The sequence below is a fragment of the Ambystoma mexicanum genome, chromosome 13, assembly GCF_040938575.1.
Source record: "Ambystoma mexicanum isolate Mex_15411 chromosome 13, UKY_AmexF1_1, whole genome shotgun sequence".
Lineage (NCBI taxonomy): Eukaryota > Metazoa > Chordata > Amphibia > Caudata > Ambystomatidae > Ambystoma > Ambystoma mexicanum.
The window spans coordinates 803219415-803239347 of NC_090938.1; the positions used below are offsets into that span (position 1 = coordinate 803219415).

General features: G+C 51.6%; 1 protein-coding gene across 5 annotated transcripts in view; it reads left to right on the forward strand.

Moving 5' to 3' along the window:
* RGL2 (ral guanine nucleotide dissociation stimulator like 2) overlaps positions 1 to 19933 on the forward strand; it is a 309124-nt gene that overhangs the window by 143576 nt on the left and 145615 nt on the right. Inside the window, exon 1 of one of the 5 annotated variants that reach the window (XM_069635223.1) lies at positions 8011 to 8284. The exons of the other annotated variants lie outside the window; for them this stretch is intronic. Coding sequence (XP_069491324.1) covers positions 8195 to 8284 — 90 coding nt within the window. The 5' untranslated portion in view covers positions 8011 to 8194. Of the gene's footprint in view, positions 1 to 8010; positions 8285 to 19933 lie in introns of those variants that run through there. 5 annotated transcript variants of the gene reach the window in all.

Here is a 19933-nt window from a genome sequence, read left to right on the forward strand (position 1 = left end):
AGTTATATACTGGACTTGGTGTCATACATGAGAAAAGCACCTTCACAGTGGCAAAAATGCGCTGCACTTCTTGCCTCATCTTTTTGAGTTGACGGTACACACTTGCACAAGCTACGGAACCCAAAAGCAATGCTCCATAGTGCACTACCACAACGTTTACAGTACCAAAAGTGGCCACTCGTCGACATTCTGCAAGCAAATGGCCATAAGTACGGACAGGGACACCGCACCACAAAGCCTCCACTTTGTTCAAATTGTCATTAAGGCCTCTTTCTACGGCATACTGGAGCAGATCTACCACAAAGCGATCACCCACTACGAAAACTGTGCGTCTCGCCATCTCTGCCAGCCTCACTACACAGAGTAATGAAACAAAATGTGGCCGCCCTTTCCTGTGACGCACTCTAACCACCTGATTGGACAATTGCAGCAATCGCATTTACATTGGCCAGCATGTTCAAAAGCGCAGAATGTAGCACGTGTGCCTCGCAAAGTATCGTGAGAGCCGCGCCCCAGTAAATCATGAACAGTCCTTCTTCCCTTTCCACGATCCTCTTCCCACCACGCCCTTATTAGGTATCGCTAGGTACTCGCACACGCATCCACCAGTGCCCTCTAAGACTTCAGCATCTTACAATGTCAGTTCTTCATAAGACTTCAGGTGTACCGTTATAAAATCAGCCTGCACGTGGGCTGTTATTGGAAAGCACATCCACTGGAAAGGTCCGTGAAACATTGCATGAGTTATACATGCACATTCATCCACATAAGCACCCATCACCACAAAAGAAAGGTATGAACGTTTTTTTGGCAGTATGTTCACCACTCTGTTATAAGTGCCTCTGCACACGATATCTGCCTCTGAGCGTCCACTACGTGTTTAAAACGCATACTGATGGTCCTCCCATCTCCTACCATGAAGTGGCAATTTGTTGGTGTGTGCTTGAAACGTTTTCATTTACCCATATCATACACTATATTAGCGAAACAGGAACTCATTTCTTTCCTTCCAACAATGCTACAAAAATGGTTCCCCACTAACCCACCTACTACGTAACTCGTAAAAAGAAGGCACTAAAGCCACCACTGAATGTATTTTAGCAACCTACAGTCACTTTTCAAAAGGTCAGTGTCTGCAGGGCTGTGGTGCTTTGTACGTTGCACTGTTGCCACAGGCTCTTTTTAAATCTGCCAACTTCCACTCTGCGCCCTCACCAACTCGTCCATAAGAGGAGAGCGCAACTTGTCTTTAGCATGAATGGCAGAGATCGTATCTCTGCTCGACTAAAATGGCTACAATAGCTCCCAGTGGCTGCGAACCATAAGATAAAAGCCCTGTGCATTATGCAGAAGGCCCTCTGGTCCCTGGGACCTCAATACCTTGCACTTTTTCACTTGCTTGCTCCAGCTCTTTCCTCATCCGCCTCCTACTCCCTCCGGGTCAGTTGCTTCTACACGCAACCAGATGGTGGCAGATGTCTTTCTTCTGCTGCAGCCTCCCTGTACAACATGCTCTCTGTCTCCCTGGACCTTGAGGAGAAGCATCGCAGGCTCTGAAAGCACCTGAAAACCTTTCTCCCCTCCTCTCCCCCTACTCACTTCCTGGCTAAAAAGTAGTGTGCACTGGTTTCCTACCCACCATGTAATCTGTTCCCCAGGCCACCTCCCTCCCTACAGTTGCACCCCTACACTGGCTTTCTGCCAAACCCTGCACTCTAGACTGTTTTCTAGAACCCTAACAGTCCATCCACCACTTGATGCGTACACTTATCCTTTCACTTGCCAGCACCGGCCGTAGTTGCATGTATTTCTATTATTTTTTATTGTTGCCATGTACGGCACTTTGCCCTCCCCCTTCCCATTCACGTGTGCACTCTCAATGTCAGCTGGCCTAGAGGAATCAAGGTCTCTGTGTGGCCTCTGTTCCGCCTCCCTTTCCTCGGCACACCTTCACACACTTGTATGTAGGCGCAATACAAATAGCACAAAATTACATAGCACATCATATCATATGATGCACACACTGCATTCATGACAACATGATGCCTGCCACGTACCTTGTACACTTCACAATATGGTCTTCCCATTGTAATGCATGTACTACAAATGTCGGAAAAGTCATCCCACAAAAGCAGCAGGGAATGTTTTAGCAATGTTAAGCAAGTGCGTGCAGGATGCATGCTCCTTACCTTGCACACTTTCACCATAGCCTCATACATGTATCTGCACAAACAGACCTTCTGTCAGTGTTTGTGTACACACCACAACCAGCAACCACATTGCCCAATGGCTTAGCCTTCACAGTGCCAATGCTATAGCTGCCATCCTAAAAACAGCCGGATGTGCCATGTTTAATCCTCAAAGTACCAGCGCAATCTGTGGCATTACCGTGCTAGAAACTGGAGAGGGAGAGGGTTCAGAGGGTGTGGGGGGGGGGTTGTAAGACAGGGGTGGGGATTGTGTCTTTAGGATTGTCTCTAAAACCACTTATATTTTTTTCTTTTTGTTGTGTTTTTGTTATGTACGTGCATGCGTTTTTGCTCACTATCTGTTTGTTTCTCCTCCTGACATTTTTCTGGACTGAAGATGAACGCTTCTCTTACATTTCTACAGGATTCTCTGCAATGCAGAGTGGCAAAGACAACAACATTGCCAATGGAAGTTATTTATGCTTTCATAGTCGGTGCAGAACATCCGATTCATAGTCGGTGCAGAACATCCGAGCACTGCACATATACTCACACATGCTTCTATTTATCTAACATCTCCCGCCCTCTGGCTGTGGACAAATTACACCAGCATGCTCCGATTGTCCTCTTGGTGTCATGGATAAAAAATAACCTTTGCAGTAGAAATATCTGCATCACAGCTGTCATCAACTTCTTCAGGTAAGTGAGCAAACGCGAGCACGACATGTGCCCCAAATGTAGTCGTCCAAAATGCACGAGCACCACATCTACAGTACCAACAGAGGCCACACATTTGCAAAGAGATCCATGCACCCGAAACCCCACTCATAAACTGTGCCCCAAAAAGCCTGCACTCCTTCCAACTGAAAGTCTGTATCTAGACCTTTCCACGGCATACCTGTGCAGATCGTGCACAAAGGTATCACCGACTATAAGCACTTGCCGTCTGTCCATCTCTGCCAACCTCACTGCATCAGACTTTGGGTAAATATGTCACCGCCCCTTCCGGTGAACCACAACCTTGAATCCTCATTGGAGAATCCCCACAGTTCCATTTGCGAAGGCTGCATGCTCAGAAGGCCAGGATGTGGCACGTGCGCTTTCCCAGCTACAGCTACGGCCACGCCCCAGTAAAGCAGACGCAATACTTCTTCCCCTTGCACTCGAATTTTCCAACACTCCCTTAGTGGTGCCTATTGGCGACTATGACATTTTCAAAAATGCCTGCACCAATCACATACTGAACCTCGGCATTGCACACTATCATTTCTGTGCACAACTCCATATTTCCCATTAAACTCTCTGGGAACACGTTCCCTTTGCTTCCAAAGCCCCTCCACCAGAAACTTTTCCTACAGGATGCCCTATTTCAACATCCACAATGATCCTGCGGTGCACCAAGCACACCTTTCGCCATGCACGCAACAGTCCGCCCTTGCACACACCCAGCACAACACTATGAATCCATGCATGCGACCATGTGGGCACCTAACATAGTGCACGAACGTAACATATGTAGCAGCAACTCCCTCACACCATAAAGCACCCATTCATGAAAACAGGTCGCAATTAGCAGCATCCACAAACCTACCACAGTCTGCATCACCCCTGCCCACTGCCACTCACAAAGTATTGTCACTACCAACGTAACCACAACATTGGCCCTACCTACTTCAACAAATCTGCACACAGCATAGCAAAGAACCCATAGAAGCTGCACTTCAACCATACCCTCTGCCATACTGCCAGTATGCACACACTGCACCCAGTACGCACACTGCGTGACTGTTCATTGCACCATTTCCAATCACAAATCCAACACTTGACCATGTTCTACCAGCGACCCCACCTGTGGAACCAAACATACACACCTACCAGCTCACTTCTACTGCTCTATGGCATCTGAAATGTACTCCAAAACCATTCTTTGCAGGTCACCACCCTCTACCAGATGCACAGTCAAAATTACATTAGTGGCCTGGGTTTCCTCAAGTCCTAGGCTCTTCAATGCATCGCCTGCGGCCTACGACCTTCGGCCATGCACCCAATAGGCCAGGCCTTAAACATAGGAACTGCAACGTAATGGCACCATGCATGTGACCATATTACCAAGTACGCCTATCCACATACACAGCACTGCCACCAGCACTCCTACCCAACCTGCACACGCATCCACTAATCACATACTGAACCTCTGCATTGCACCCATTCACGAAACCAGATCGCAATCAGCAGAATCCACAAACATACCTGAGCCTCCACCACCCCTACCCACACCCATTCACAAAGTATTGACACTACCAACCTACCCACAACCTTTTCACAACATTGGCCCTACTTCACCAACTCAGCACACAGCATAGTAACCAAGCACAATGAAGGTGCACTTTGACCCTATCCTCTTCCATACTAACAGTATGCAAACCTAGCACCCAGTGCCCACACTACATGACTTTGCACAGCACCATCGCCAAGTACACAGAAAAAATGTTACCATGTTGTAACAGTGTCCTCACCTGCAAAACCAAACAAGAACGCATGCCGCTCACTTCGCCTGCTCTATTGCGTCTGAAATGTGCTCCACACCCATTCTTTACAGGTCACCACCCTCTAACTGCTGCAGAATCCAAAATGCATTACTGCTGTGTGTGTCCTAAAGTCCTAGCCTCTTCATGGAGGCCTTCAACACTCTCTCTGCTACATAATGGCACCATCCATTTCACCATGTCACCAACTTCGACTATCCACATACACAGCACTACCACCACCACTACTACCCAACCTGCGCACCGCCATGGAACTATGCAGCAACAAATTGCACCAGTTACCATAATGTAGAAAGAAAACACTCTCTCGTGCAACCCTGTGCACTTCCATTCACATACTATGGCTGTCCCCACTTCATTCCCAAACTATTGTGCCACTGCCAAACTACCCAGAATCAGTTCGCAACACTGCCCTTCTGCAACCAATGTGCAAGCACCACCCTGTACCAGATGCACACCCACATTTGCGTTACTGCAGTGGGTATGCTAAATCCCTACGCTCTTCAGTGCATGCCCTACGGTCTATGGCCTTCGCCCATGCACCCAATAGTTAATCCTTCCACAGACCCAATGCAACTTCCTTCATCCATGCATGCCACCATTTGCCCAACTACTGCATTCCATCCGCATAGCACAGCCACCCGTGCTCCCACCCAACCTATGTCATGTGCAATTGATTCCCCTTCTAAAATTGACCTCTCACCACGGAAAGAGGTCACTGCAAACAGGTTGCGGCAGAAGCTATCGGGCCGTTGCGGCACCTGCCTCCAATCACCACACAAAGTACTTGCCTGTCTAGCTACCCAACGACTTGACACAATACGTACGAAAACTACAGTCCCTCATCTGTCTTCTTCCACCTACCTATATATGTCACATGAACCACTTCTCACTCCCCCACCCGTTCCCTCCCTTGCCACCACCACATTTCATATGGTACATTTTCCAGACCTTTCTGCTGCCGCACTGTCCTCAGATACACCATAGCAGTGTTTCCCAAAAACTTTGACGCACATCACGCTTCCCTCCAGCCAACCACCAGCCACGTCAAATGTTCGCTGACATCACAGCATACCGCAAGCCAGTGACACTTTGCTCCGCGCAGCGAACAGGGAAATAGGTCAGGGGAGTGGACCCAGATATCACACATTTTTTGGGCCGTACATTTCAGTAATTTGCAACAAAATTACTGTTTGGATTTCCACCAAACACACACTCACGCTTTCTTCTGACCCAAGCCCCCGTCCTGCTACAAATATTGTGAAAATCCGTCCAGCCGTTGGGGCTGTAGCAGTGCGCAAAGTTTTTCCCCATTCAGTCTATGGAAGGAAAAGTTAGGTCTAAAATCCCCCTCCGCCCCCCCCCCTGTGGCCAAGCAAAGCAGAACACTTGCTCCGGCACCTCGCAGCGAGCTAATCACTGGAATAGGATGCTCATGCTAACCCATGAGCGTCCTATTCTAATGCAAACCACCTCGTTCCCGCATCAGAGCAAGAAGGTAATCATCTGAATTGCGTCAGCACCCTATTGTTACTAAATGCGCCCGCTGCAGCAGGTGCATTTAATAACAAAAGGACACCTGCCACGCCTTCTCCCAGTAAGCCAGCTGGGGGAACCTTTGAAAGACTCCCCCGAGGTAGCGTGGCAGGGGGCTTATGGCATGCACCCTGCAGGGCATGGTGCCGCGGGAGCTCGCCCGGCCTGCCCTGCCCTGCCCTGCCCTGCGGCCGACCGCGGTTGCGATACACATGGCTCTGACGCAGCCCAGAAAGATCCTTTTCCATCTATATTGTAACAGGGCAGGCACCAGCCGCTGCTTCCCCATCTACAGTCCTGGTTATACCCGCACAGTATATGGACTGGTGCGGTGCCCAATGAGGTGCTCCCGGCCCTCTGTGCGGTGCTGTGGCCCATGCCGTGTGCTGCACCGCGGGCCCTGTGTGTGTGTTGTGTGTGTGTGTGTGTGCGCGCATGCAGTCGCTCGCAGGCGGTGCTGTGTTGTGTTGTGTTGTGAGGCAGGAAGCTGGAGCTGACAGAACCGGTTTTACTCGGCGCGGGTTTTCCGGTTCCTGCGCCAGTCTCCCGTGTTGCGATACCGAAGCCCCCTTCTTTCCGAGGCACCTGCGGGGGGGCGGTCATCGCTGGGAGCGGGCACAAGGGGGTTCATAGAGCCGCGAGCCCCTGGCAACTCGCTGAGGGATGAGCCACCTGGGGGCGTGGGACTCCCCCAGATAGGTGTAACCTGGTGGTGTGTTTCCCAGCCTGGGGCCCTCGCGGGGAGGGGGCACTCGTGGCTACAGGGGTTCAGCGAGGAAGAGAAGCGGGCACCTGAGAGGCAGAGACCCACAGCCTCGCACAGAGGGGGCACCAGGCATTCTCACCAAGGGGCCCCCTGTGCCCTCACCCTTCTCCCTATTCCACCCAACTCCCTTTGCCCCCCCCGTTCATTTTCGTGGGTTCTTCCTCTTGCTTGGGTATTTGAGGACATTGGGCGTGTCCACGTGGGCGGGTTCAAAGCTCACAGAAAAGAGGGATTCCACCCCCCTCCCCCACCCATGATCATGGAGGGCAGTGACGAGGGAACCCCGAGAAAGAAATGGACGATTAGGGGTCGGAGGGACCCCGAAACTGAGCGAAGAGGAACGAGAAAGTGAAAGCAAGGAACGAAAGCAATAGGGGCGAGTGACCGAGGAAGCACCGTGTGCCTGGGACTGTATAGCGCCACGAAGCCCTTCAGTGGCACTGCGTACAATTGGTGTACAGAGAGTCCCCCAGACAGCGAGAAGGGGGGGGGCAAGTGATCCCAAGCAATCTAGCAGAGCCGCAGGGTACCAAGGAACCCCGAGACAGGAAGATGGTGGGGAGCACAAGGAACCCCAAGAAATCTAGAAGAGCCACTGGGTGCTGTGGAACCCCGAGACAGCGATAAGTGGAGGGCCAGGATCCTCAACCAACATAGGGCACCCCAAGACTGCGATAATGGGAGAAAAGGCACCGCAAGCCATATAGAAGTCATTGGGTGCAGGGGGACCCCAACACTGAAACAAAGGGGGGGGGGTTCAAGGATCCCCAGCAATATAGCAGAGCCCTGGGGTCCAGAAGAGCCCACGGGGAGAACCCCGAGCAGTGTAAAAGAGCCGCTGGGCACAGAGGAACCCCGAGACTGAGAGGAAGACCTGACCAAGAGAAGCGGGGGGACACAGTGCAGAATCACACTGCCCGAGCACACAGGTGGCTAGAGGAAGGGGGGGCCATGGGGGTGTGGGCGGGAGGAGTAGAAGGGCCAAAGGTCCATTGCACGGGGAAAGGGAGTGGGGTGGGTTAGAGGGACCCCAACAACCTCAGGGAGCCTCATTCGTTCCCCTTTGCTGACCGATACTTCTGAATCATACTTTGCAGTTGGGGAGGGGGTACATCCCTGGATGCGGCCATAGACCCCCATCTGCCCTCCCCCCGCACATGAGTACCTTTGTCCGTTTGGGAAGCTGCCTGTACCCCGAGGCAGCGTCGGACCTTTCCAGGAGCACGTGGTACTGCTGGCCAGTAAAGGTGAGTTCCTGTGTGTGTGTGTGTGCAGGGGGTATGGGGTCGATGACTGCACCCCTATAATTGTCTGATAAGTCCTAAAGGGTCCCAGAGAGCACTTTCGGAGGGGGGGGCCTGTGTGCTGCGGTCATCCTCCTGCGCTATCTCTCTCTGGGTGCCTGGGAGCCTGTGTCCTGCGCCATGTCTCTCTGGGTACCTGGGAGCCTGTGTGCTGCTTTCTCCCTCCTGCGCCATGTCTCCCTGGGTGCTTGGGAGCCGGGGTCCTGTGCCATGTCTCTCTGGGTACCTGGGAGCCTGTGTGCTGCTTTCTCCCTCCCCCGCTATCTCTCTCTGGGTGCTTGGGAGCCTGTGTCCTGCGCCATGTCACTCTGGGTGCCTGGGAGCCTGTGTCCTGCGCCATGTCACTCTTGGTGTCTGGGAGCCTGTGTCCTGCGCCATGTCTCTCTGGGTGCTTGGGAGCCTGTGTGCCGCTTTCTCCCTCCTGCGCCAGTCTGGGTGCTTGGGAGCCTATGTCCTGTGCCATGTCTCTCTGGGTGCTTGGGAGCCTGTGTGCTGCTTTGTCCCTCCTGCGCCATGTTTCCCTGGGTGCTTGGGAGCCTGTGTCCTGCGCCATGTATTTCTGGGTGCTTGGGGGCCTGTGTGCTGCTTTCACCCTCCTGCGCCATGTTTCCCTGGGTGCTTGGGAGCCTGTGTCCTGCGCCATGTCTTTCTGGGTGCTTGGGGGCCTGTGTGCTGCTTTCTCCCTACTGCGCCATGCCTCTTTGGGTGCTTGGGAGCCTGTGTCCTGTGCCCTGCCTCTCTCGGTGCTTGGGAGCCTGTGTGCTGCTTTCACCCTCCTGCGCCATGTCTCCCTGGGTGCTTGGGAGCTTGTGTCCTGCGCCATGTCTCTCTGTGTGCTTGGGGCCTGTGTGCTGCTTTCTCCCTGCTGTGCTATGTCTCTCTGGGTGCTTGGGGGCCTGTGTGCTGCTTTCTCCCTCCTGCGCCATGCCTCTCTGGGTGCTTGGGAGCCTGTGTCCTGCGCCACGTCTGCCTGGGTGCTTGGGAGCCTGTGTGCTGCTTTCTCCCTCCTGCGCCACGTCTGCCTGGGTGCTTGGGAGCCTGTGTGCTGCTTTCTCCCTCTTGCGCCGTATCTCTCTCTGGGTGCTTGGGAGCCTGTGTGCTGCTTTCTCCCTCCTGCGCCATGCCTCTGGGTGCTTGGGAGCCTGCGTGCTGCTTTGTCCCTCCTGCGCCATGTGTCTCTGGGTGCGTGTCCTGCACCATGTGTCTCTGGGTGCTTGGGAGCCTGTGTCCTGCGCCATGTCTCTCTGGGTGCTTGGGGGCCTGTGTGCTGCTTTCTCCCTCCTGCGCCATGCCTCTGGGTGCTTGGGAGCCTGTGTGCTGCTTTCTCCCTCCTGCGCCGTGTCTCTCTCTGGGTGCTTGGGAGCCTGTGTGCTGCTTTCTCCCTCCTGCGCCGTGTCTCTCTCTGGGTGCTTGGGGGCCTGTGTGCTGCTTTCTCCCTCCTGCGCCATAACCTGTGACCCTCGAGCTGTTTTGGCCTACAGCTGTTGCAGGATAGCAAACCTGTGACCCTCGATGTTTTGGCCTACAGCAGGATAACCACCTTGTGACCCTCCAGATGGTTTGGCCTACAGCTGTTGCAGGATAGCCAACCTCCAGATGTTTTGGCCTACAGCTGTTGCAGCATAGCCAACCTGTGACCTTCGAGATGTTTTGGCCTACAGCTGTTGAAGGATAGCCAACCTGTGACCCTCCAGATGGTTTGGCCTACAGCTGTTGCAGGATAGCCAACCTGTGACGCTCCAGATGGTTTGGCCTACAGCTGTTGCAGGATAACCAACCTGCGACCCTCCAGATGGTTTGGCATACAGCTGTTGCAGGATAACCAACCTGTGACCCTCCAGATGGTTTGGCCTACAGCCGTTGTAGGATTGCCAGTCTGTGACCCTCCAGATGGTTTGGCCTACAGCTGTTGCAGGATAACCAACCTGCGACCCTCCAGATGGTTTGGCCTACAGCTGTTGCAGGATAACCAACCTGCGACCCTACAGATGCTTAAGCCTACAGCTGTTGCAGGATAACCAACCTGCGACCCTCCAGATGGTTTGGCCTACAGCTGTTGCAGGATAACCAACCTGCGACCCTCCAGATGGTTTGGCCTACAGCTGTTGCAGGATAGCCAACCTGCGACGCTCCAGATGGTTTGGCCTACAGCTGTTGCAGGATAACCAACCTGCGACCCTCCAGATGGTTTGGCCTACAGCTGTTGCAGGATAACCAACCTGCGACCCTCCAGATGGTTTGGCCTACAGCTGTTGCAGGATAACCAACCTGCGACCCTCCAGATGGCTTGGCCTACAGCTGTTGCAGGATAGCCAACCTGTGACCCTCCAGATGGTTTGGCCTACAGCTGTTGCAGGATAACCAACCTGCGACCCTCCAGATGGTTTGGCCTACAGCTGTTGCAGGATAACCAACCTGCGACCCTCCAGATGGTTTGGCCTACAGCTGTTGCAGGATAACCAACCTGCGACCCTCCAGATGGCTTGGCCTACAGCTGTTGCAGGATAGCCAACCTGTGACGCTCCAGATGGTTTGGCCTACAGCTGTTGCAGGATAACCAACCTGCGACCCTCCAGATGGTTTGGCCTACAGCTGTTGCAGGATAACCAACCTGCGACCCTGCAGATGGTTTGGCCTACAGCTGTTGCAGGATAGCCAACCTGTGACGCTCCAGATGGTTTGGCCTACAGCTGTTGCAGGATAACCAACCTGCGACCCTACAGATGCTTAAGCCTACAGCGGTTGCAGGATAACCAACCTGCGACCCTCCAGATGGTTTGGCCTACAGCTGTTGCAGGATAACCAACCTGCGACCCTCCAGATGGTTTGGCCTACAGCTGTTGCAGGATAGCCAACCTGTGACGCTCCAGATGGTTTGGCCTACAGCTGTTGCAGGATAACCAACCTGCGACCCTCCAGATGGTTTGGCCTACAGCTGTTGCAGGATAACCAACCTGCGACCCTCCAGATGGTTTGGCCTACAGCTGTTGCAGGATAACCAACCTGCGACCCTCCAGATGGCTTGGCCTACAGCTGTTGCAGGATAGCCAACCTGTGACGCTCCAGATGGTTTGGCCTACAGCTGTTGCAGGATAACCAACCTGCGACCCTCCAGATGGTTTGGCCTACAGCTGTTGCAGGATAACCAACCTGTGACCCTGCAGATGGTTTGGCCTACAGCACTACAGCTGGCGGTTGTAGGCTGAAACTCATCAGGGGTCGCAGGTTGGATCCACCCAGTGTTAGCACTAAGTCTTGTCCAAAAAAGGATTTGCCGACGCCTGACGCCTAGCCCTTCCCAGCCCCGCGTTTGTGTCTTTTATTTACTTTAAAGGGAGGTCTCTTGACGCTCTTCATATATTTGCTTTGAAACTTCAGCCTCAGTAAATACTCAACTGAGAAGTGGAAGCCAGATTTGTTTGGGAGGGGGGGATGAGGGGTCCCTTTCTTCGTGGCAAGGTGAGATATGAAAGTGAGGCGGGCCGTATGCCGGAAGTGAAAAGGGCCTTCACACAAATCACCCTCTTACTGAACCGGGAAGCCAAGAGGACTGGGAAGGTCTCAAGCGTCCATGGCTCACCCACGGGCTCGGACTCCCCGGCACTTACTTACCAACCCTCTTCCCTTGCACGTTCTGAATACTCACAAGGCATAGTAGGTTCATCCCCCCACCCCTACCCCCTTCTGCTCTTAACTATTGTGTTGCAATGTATTTCCCACCCGCCCTCCCTGCCCTGGGGGGGCCTTGAAGCAGTATATTCCTATTGTATGAGCCCCTTACAAGCCAAACCATAAATAAATAAATAAAACCTGTGGCCCAGACCTCAAACATGTCTGACAAGAAAGGTACCCCTCAATGTCTGCTCCGAGGCAGAGGCGCAGCAAGAGGGGGCACCAAAGGGTTGAGGACTGTACGTGAAAAAGTGTACCCCCAAAACCTTTGGATCTCTGTGGGCAAGAGAGAAGGGGCCTGCCTGTTCTTGGAGGCTGATTCTGGGGTGCCTGGATTGCTGGTAGGGTGATTATTGATGGGTATTTGGTGGTGGTTTATAGCAAGCTCAACCCAACACACGGGTCAAGTCCTAAAAAAAATATTGAGGGACTCATTAACCTACCATTTGAATATGGCATCATCGGAAATGAGCATATCCAGGTGTCCTCTGAAAAAAGTGGGGGGGGGCTCCATTCATCCGCGTGTACCCTCGACTTGAGCCCTGCCCAACACATCACTTTGGGGCATAAGATCGGAATAATGGACGAGTCGTCACCGGAGAGGGTTTCAGGGCTCCTTGTTGATGGCTAAGGCATTAGTGGGGGTACAGGGGCTCCTTTTGCAGCAATCTCTTTTCAGGTCTTTGGGGTATGTGCTACATCTGGTTGATTATCATATTATGTTATTGGGGCTTGTACCGCGCACCGCTGCCATTTTTCGTGGTCTCCAAGCGCTCGCGCGGATCTGAAAAGAAATGGGTTTGGGACGGGTAGTGGGGTTGATTGGGGGGGGCGCTTAAGACCTTCGATGTGGTGTTGGTAGCTTCAATTCATAAAAACCAGTCACGGTGTGCGGGCATGAATTTGGTAGAATGCCATTTGTGAGTTGCCTGTGGACATTATCCAGTGGTCGAAGTGTACGAAAAGAAGTAGTGGAGCTATGTTCCCTACTGGTCTGCACCGCTCCCAGCAAACCCCATCGCCATACCCCCTCCCATGCACAGTATAAACCCCCAAATGCATGCGCCTGCAGTTTAAGGGAATGTTCAGTGCACTGCACTGAAAGTGCAAGTTTCAACTGCTTCCTACACATTTATTTTAAAACAAAACTGTTCCGGAACGGTTTCTTTTTAAAATAATAGTGTAGGAGCTGTAAAAGGTCATTTAAAAAAGTATAGGAGCACCGCTCCCGACCGCTCCCGCTCACTTCGACCACTGACATTATCGCAGTATATTGGTGTTGTGGGAGAAGGTAGAGTTTATTGGTTTTGATGTATCGTGTCTGAGGCTTGTGACCAGGCGGTGATGTAATGGGTGGTGGGTGGACTAAGAATGAGATCGAGACCTATTGGTATGGTTGGTTGGGGTAGAGTCTGGTGACGGGTGTGTCTTGCTGATCGTCAGCTGATAGTTTGCTTGAAAAGATATGGTCATCGGAGCCTTCTTGAAATACCCCACCGAGGGAGAGTAGACCAGAGATTGGTGGTGGCATCCTTCCTCCGTAACACGAAAGGTGAGTGGTGTTAGCCCCTTTTACAGGAGGCCCTTTGTGGTCTTGTTGGAATGTAATCATAGACTCTGAAAGTGAGGTATTAAGGTCCGTTTACTCTAAGCCCATTGGATGATGCTTGGGTTCTCAAGGGTTCGCCCAGGGGTGATGGAATGCCAATATAGGGCCTTGAGTGCTGCAGTGTGGTATGGTCTCTAAGCCTTAGGCCCATTATCATTTTTGATCCCCTTTTTTGGAGCTGTTCAAGATACCAGATCAATTTTTTGGGCAGCACTCATCAGGGGTCGCAGCCTGTGGCAGTGATCCGGTGGGACAGTGTTGAGTCTTTTACCATTTACACTTTGTATCTGATGCCCCACCATAATTTATGCCCCATGGTCGTGCTGTGCTTTTGCTCCCCGGTGTCCTGCTGTGCTTTTGCTCCCCGGTGTCCCGCTGTGCTTTTGCTCCCCGGTGTCCTGCTGTGCTTTTGCTCCCCGGTGTCCTGCTGTGCTTTTGCTCCCCGGTGTCCTGCTGTGCTTTTTGCTCCCCGGTGTCCCGCTGTGCTTTTGCTCCCCGGTGTCTCGCTGTGCTTTTTGCTCCCTGGTGTCCCGCTGTGCTTTTTGCTCCCCGGTGTCCCGCTGTGCTTTTTGCTCCCCGGTGTCCCGCTGTGCTTTTTGCTCCCCGGTGTCCCGCTGTGCTTTTTGCTCCCCGGTGTCCCGCTGTGCTTTTTGCTCCCTGGTGTCCCACTGTGCTTTTTGCTCCCTGGTGTCCCGCTGTGCTTTTTGCTCCCTGGTGTCCCGCTGTGCTTTTTGCTCCCTGGTGTCCCGCTGTGCTTTTTGCTCCCCGGTGTCCCGCTGTGCTTTTTGCTCCCCGGTGTCCCACTGTGCTTTTGCTCCCTGGTGTCCCGCTGTGCTTTGGGCCCAATTATGATTTTGCTCCCTGATGTCCTGCTAGCATTTAGCTCATTGGTGCTTCCCCCTCCTCCCCCTTTAGTTTTGCCCTTGTGTGGTTATGTGCCCCTGTGCCCTACTGTAATGTGTGTTGCACTGTGACATTGCTACCTGATTTCCCACTATGATTTGGCTCCTTGGCGTCCCACCGTAATGTTTTGTATAGTGCTTATGCTCACGCGCTGAACATGCAGTCGAATAAATGGTACAAACCTTTTGAAATGAAATGGATAGGAAATAAAATAAGGAAACTGGAAAAATCAGTTGTTGGCGATAAGCGAAAGAAAATGGGTATTTAACCGGGTCCAAGAAAGGTGAAAGGAAGGGGAGTAACACATAGATAATGGAAGGGTTCCAGTGCTCGGGGGCGAGGAGTGCAAAAGGTTGAAAACCGGAAGAGGTACACGGTGGTTTAGAAACCGATAGGAGATACAGTGATCACAAGCTAAGTGTATTTGAGGGGGAATAAGGAGGGGCCAGTGAGGAGTGATAATATGGAGCGATGCTGTGAATAGAATTATATATAATATAGAGGAAATGAAAGAAAGAGAAGATGGGAGTCAACAGGCAGGAGAGAAATGGATAGAGGAGAGGAAGTGATGGTGGAGTGTGAGGACAAGGAAAACTGGAGACCAACATGAGAGTTGAAAACTGAATGGAAAGGGATGAGATGAGATGAGAGGCAGGGAGACCAATCAGAAGAGCAGAGCAATAATGCAGAGAAGATCAGGGATGCAGTCACTAGTTGGAAATAGTGGAAGACGGAGTGGCATGAAAAGAAAGGGAAGCTTATGCACAATGGATCTTGCAGAGATGTAAATGGCAGATCTGGGCAGTGTTGGACATGAGTAGAGAAAGGAGTAGAGTCAAAGATCACAGACTGCGAACCGAAGCAGAGGAGGAAAGAAGAGGCCAGGAGGAGGTGTACACGGGAGGAATGAAACTTCGGTCTCGGTGGGCTAGGATGGAGAAAGGGGCATGCATCCATGATTGGGCTGCAGCAAGACCCGCGGAGACATGAGTGTAGAGAATTGGAACAAAGGAAAGGAAGATTTGAGAGAAAAGAAAGATGGAAGGGGGATATAAGAAGAGCAGAACCAGGAATAGAGTAAAGGGACAAAAAAGGGACAAGAACAAAACCTTGGGGAACACCATATACAAGGGGCGAGGAGAAGAAATGTGACCAGCCCAGGAGACACAGGAAGTACTGTTGGAAAGACAGGAACGAAACCACTGAAGTACAGAACCAGGAAGACCAAGTGGGGCAGAAGACGAGTCTAGGATGATCAACGGTGTCAAAAGCTGCGGATGGTTCAAGCAGAATAAGAATCAAAGAATCTTTGGCATGACGAGCTGAACGTAAAGCGTTGGAAACCTAGACCAGTGCAGTCTCGGTGGAGCGTGATGGACGAAAAGCCAAATTGCAGTGGAGGAATTGGAGAGTAAAGTTTAGATAAAATGATGTTAACTAGATTTATAAAGCGCTTGTTCACCTGAGGGCATTTTGACACTAGGAAACAGGTGAACCAGTATCCAGACCTAGAACAGCAACTTCTTCAAAAGGTGCCTGAGTTCCAGGCGATTTTGAGTACTCCTGAGGACGAGGGGCAGAGCGTTCCACAATTTGCCAGTGGCAATTGCGAACGCTCGGCCCCCCATCCTAGAAAGACAAAACCTAGGAACCTGGAATAGGCAAGCACTGCAAGAGCGAAGCGCTCAATCTGGAAGGTAAGGAACAAACTTTTATCTTGAAAATAGTCCGCCCACTGGTAATAGTACACCCGGTGAACCAGGCAAAGAGCTTTAAACTCGAATCGCCTGGGCACTGAGAGCCAGTAGATGGAGCGTAAAACATCCCTGATATGGACGCCATAAGGTGAGTCAGGAGCCACTCGAACCTCAAGATTCTTCAACACTTGCAACCGATGGATGAGACCCGCAGGTTGAGCCAAGAGCAGAGCATTACAGTAATCTACTCGGCTTAGAACTAGTGCGGACACTACCAGAGGTTGCAGGTGACTAGGCAAGAATGGAAGAACCTTGCACAGTATCCTGAGGTGGAAGTGACCAGCCTTGCAAACCGCACCAAACTGAGAGGCCATCGAAAGTGTCGAAGATAGGACAATCCCTACGTTTTAATCGCAACCACCATCACTGGCACAGGAAAGTTATCTGGTGCAGAGGGGCAAAAAGGAGGAGAACCCACCACCAAGACCTCAGTCTTGTACCCATTCAACTTCAGCCAATTGGTGTTCCTCCACCCGCCTATGGCTGTCAGGCACTGACACAGGCACAATGACACCTCAGCCTGGTTAAGATCTAAATTAACCAGGATTTGGGTGTCATGGGCATGTGACTAGCACCGCAGCCGCAGGAGCGGACAAGACAAACAAGAGGCTGGATGTAGAGATTAAAGAACATGGGGGACAATGCAGGGTCCTGTGGAACCCCACACAACAGAGAGTGAGAGGTAGAAGAGAAAGGGGGAAGATATTGTGATTGGCTCCTAGCAACCAGGAAAGAAGTAAACCATTCCAGGACAGGCCCAGAGAGACCCGCCAAGGCCAGGCGGGACAACAGGATAGAGTGGTCGACAGTGTTGAAAGCCGCTGAGAGATCTAACAATATCGAGGAACACACTCCCCCACTATCCACCTGCCTGGCAGTGTCATCGATCGCAGATACCAGGACACTCGCTGTACCATGTCCCAGATGACAGCGTGACTGAAAGGGGTCAAAGAACCCAGCGCATTCCAGAAAAGAGGAAAGAAGAGAGATCCCAACAGTTTCGTAAAGAAAGACGAGAGAGAAATGGGGTGAATAAGCAAGGACCGATGGATTCGGTGACATTCATTTTAGAAGGGGGATAGTGGATGGCCTGTTCAAGCTCTACTGGAATGCAGCCTGACTGACATGAGGTTAACAGCCTGGGAAGCCCAGGTAATCATGGCGGGCATGACGTCTTTAAGGACGTCTAACGGGACTGGATGAGACGGAGCAGCCCATTTACGCTGCATAACAGCATTATCTACGACTTCTGCAGAAAGCATGGAAAAGTGACCACATCTGTAGAGGGTCCACCTTTACCTCAACAGAGTCCATACTGGCAACACCCTGTGCCAGGTGGCTATTGGTGCATACATTTTCAATTCTACTAATGAAGCAAAGCAATTGCGTAGGACTAAGTCGGCGTAAGGTTAGTGGTGGAAGACCGAGATATAACCACTGAAAACTGCTCTCCAGGCCGATTCAGGACATTTCTAATGTTATGAGTGAAGAAAGCTCGCTTGGCTTCATACATAGCTACGTGATCGTTCTTAGAGAGTTGACGGTACACCTCCTTTTCAGCCACCGCATAGGTGCGCGCTATTTGCGTTTGGCCTGTCTCCGATGGAGGCAGGCCGCTTTGAGCTCGACTGAAAACCAAGGCTCGGAAGGATGCCTCTGAAGTTGAGTGAGCTTCGAGGGTGTGACTACATCAGCCGCAACCTTCAGCCACTCGGTCAATGAAGCCAAATCGGCTCTAGTGCTGGCACCACACTCTATTATGGACAGTAAGGCGTTCCGGCCCGCAGAGCACCAGTTCCGCTGCATAGCTGTAGAAGGGGGGGTTTTGGGGGGGATTTTGGTGGATCCTCCGCACAAATCGCACTAAATGATGATCCGACCAGACCACTTGCTCAACAGGAAGAACGCGGATCCGGAACTCGGCGGAAAACACCAAATCCAAGAGTATTGCCTAAAACATGCGTGGGCTCGGAGACAAATCGATAGAGGCCGAATTCAGATCGAGCCTCAGAGAATTGGATTAAAATAGGGGCTCGTAGAAGATTAAACTTAATATTAAAATTCGCCCAGAACAACCAGATGTGAAAGCCCTGTTTGAGTGCCAGGCAGCCTACACACGACCAGGAAGTGCAGAGAGAAAGTTGCAGATACAACTAGACAGACCAATAAAGTTTCCATATCTACATCATGCGGTAGCGAAATATGTGATAGTTAGAATTTGGATTGGAACACCACTGCAACACCTCTTCCCAGGTGAAGTGACACCCAGACGATATGAATTCTTTTATATTGCCCTGAAAGCACCTTTACCAACACTGGCGCAGAAGCATCCGTAAGCCACGTCGCGGTTAGCCACATGATATCTGGGGGCTGATTGCATAGAACATCGTGGACAAATGCTTCATGGGCAACCAAAGATCGTGCATTGGTTAAAATAACTTTTAAGAACCCACCTCCTCCACATGGAACGGCCACCGAGGGTTTGTTTACAGTTTGTAGCAAATACTGTGTCGGGAGGGGCCAGGTCTAATATTGCTTTCCGAGTGAGCCTTGCGCTGATGGCCAAGTCGAGCCCGTCTGTAGCCCGGACGGCCCAGACAGGCTTAACTTTGGCACAGTGAGAGCACGCCCACTGTGCATGACCGCTGCGCTGTCTGCGTAGTGCGTCAATATGGAGACGCATGGTATTTCCATAGCCAATCCGCTCACAGTAGAAATGGGCAGCGAGGACAGACTGCGGTCAGTCTGTGGATGCGTGTTAGGAACAGCAGTGATCGAGCCGAGTCTCAGTTTGCCAAGAGGCAAGGCCCCTTCAGCCAGAGGGACCAGGCAGTACAAGAAGAATAACAGGGTAAAATAGCGATATAAAGATAAAATAGCTAATTAAAATAAGAAACTATCAATATAAAAATATGCATGAGGTTAGGAGGCACCCAGTCACACGCTGTGGCCCGAGCAGCCTGAAGGCTAAAAGGAACCAATAACGTGCAGAAATAACAAAGTACTTCGATATCAACTCAAGATAAATGAATACATAGGAAACACTGGAGGCGAGTAGCCATATGATACTAAGATACCTCTCGTTCAAGCAGTTTAGAAGAAAGGAAGGATATATTACGCAAATTAGAAGGTAAGTGGGGAGTAAGGATATTCTTTTAGTGTAGGGATGACAAGCACATGTTTGAATAATCATGGTACATGAGCCGGCCGGGGATAGAGAAAGCTTGAGAAGGCACATTAAATAGGATTTACTTTGAGGATAAACCTTCAGCCCCGATTCCCTCGGAATGGGCTTGAGGCGAGGGCGGCCTCACAATCAAATAAGGCTGTGTCGGAGTCAGTAAGGGGAAGAAAGGAGGAAAGGAACAAGCTCCTAGGGGATGTGGACCAGACAGAATGCGAAGGGCACAGGGAGGAACAAATGTGAGGGAATAAGGAGCAGAGGGAGGAGGCATTGATGATAAAATAGTCAGCATAATCAGTGGAGGAAAGAGGGTAAAGTATGGGAGGGTCTGGGGGCGAGGCTATAAGATGTTGTTAAGAAGCTGAGAAATGTGGTGGGGATAACGAGAGACCAGAAGAGTGAGGGTGAAGTGCGGGAGGGTCTGGGGGCGAGGCTATAAGATGTTGTTAAGAAGCTGAGAAATGTGG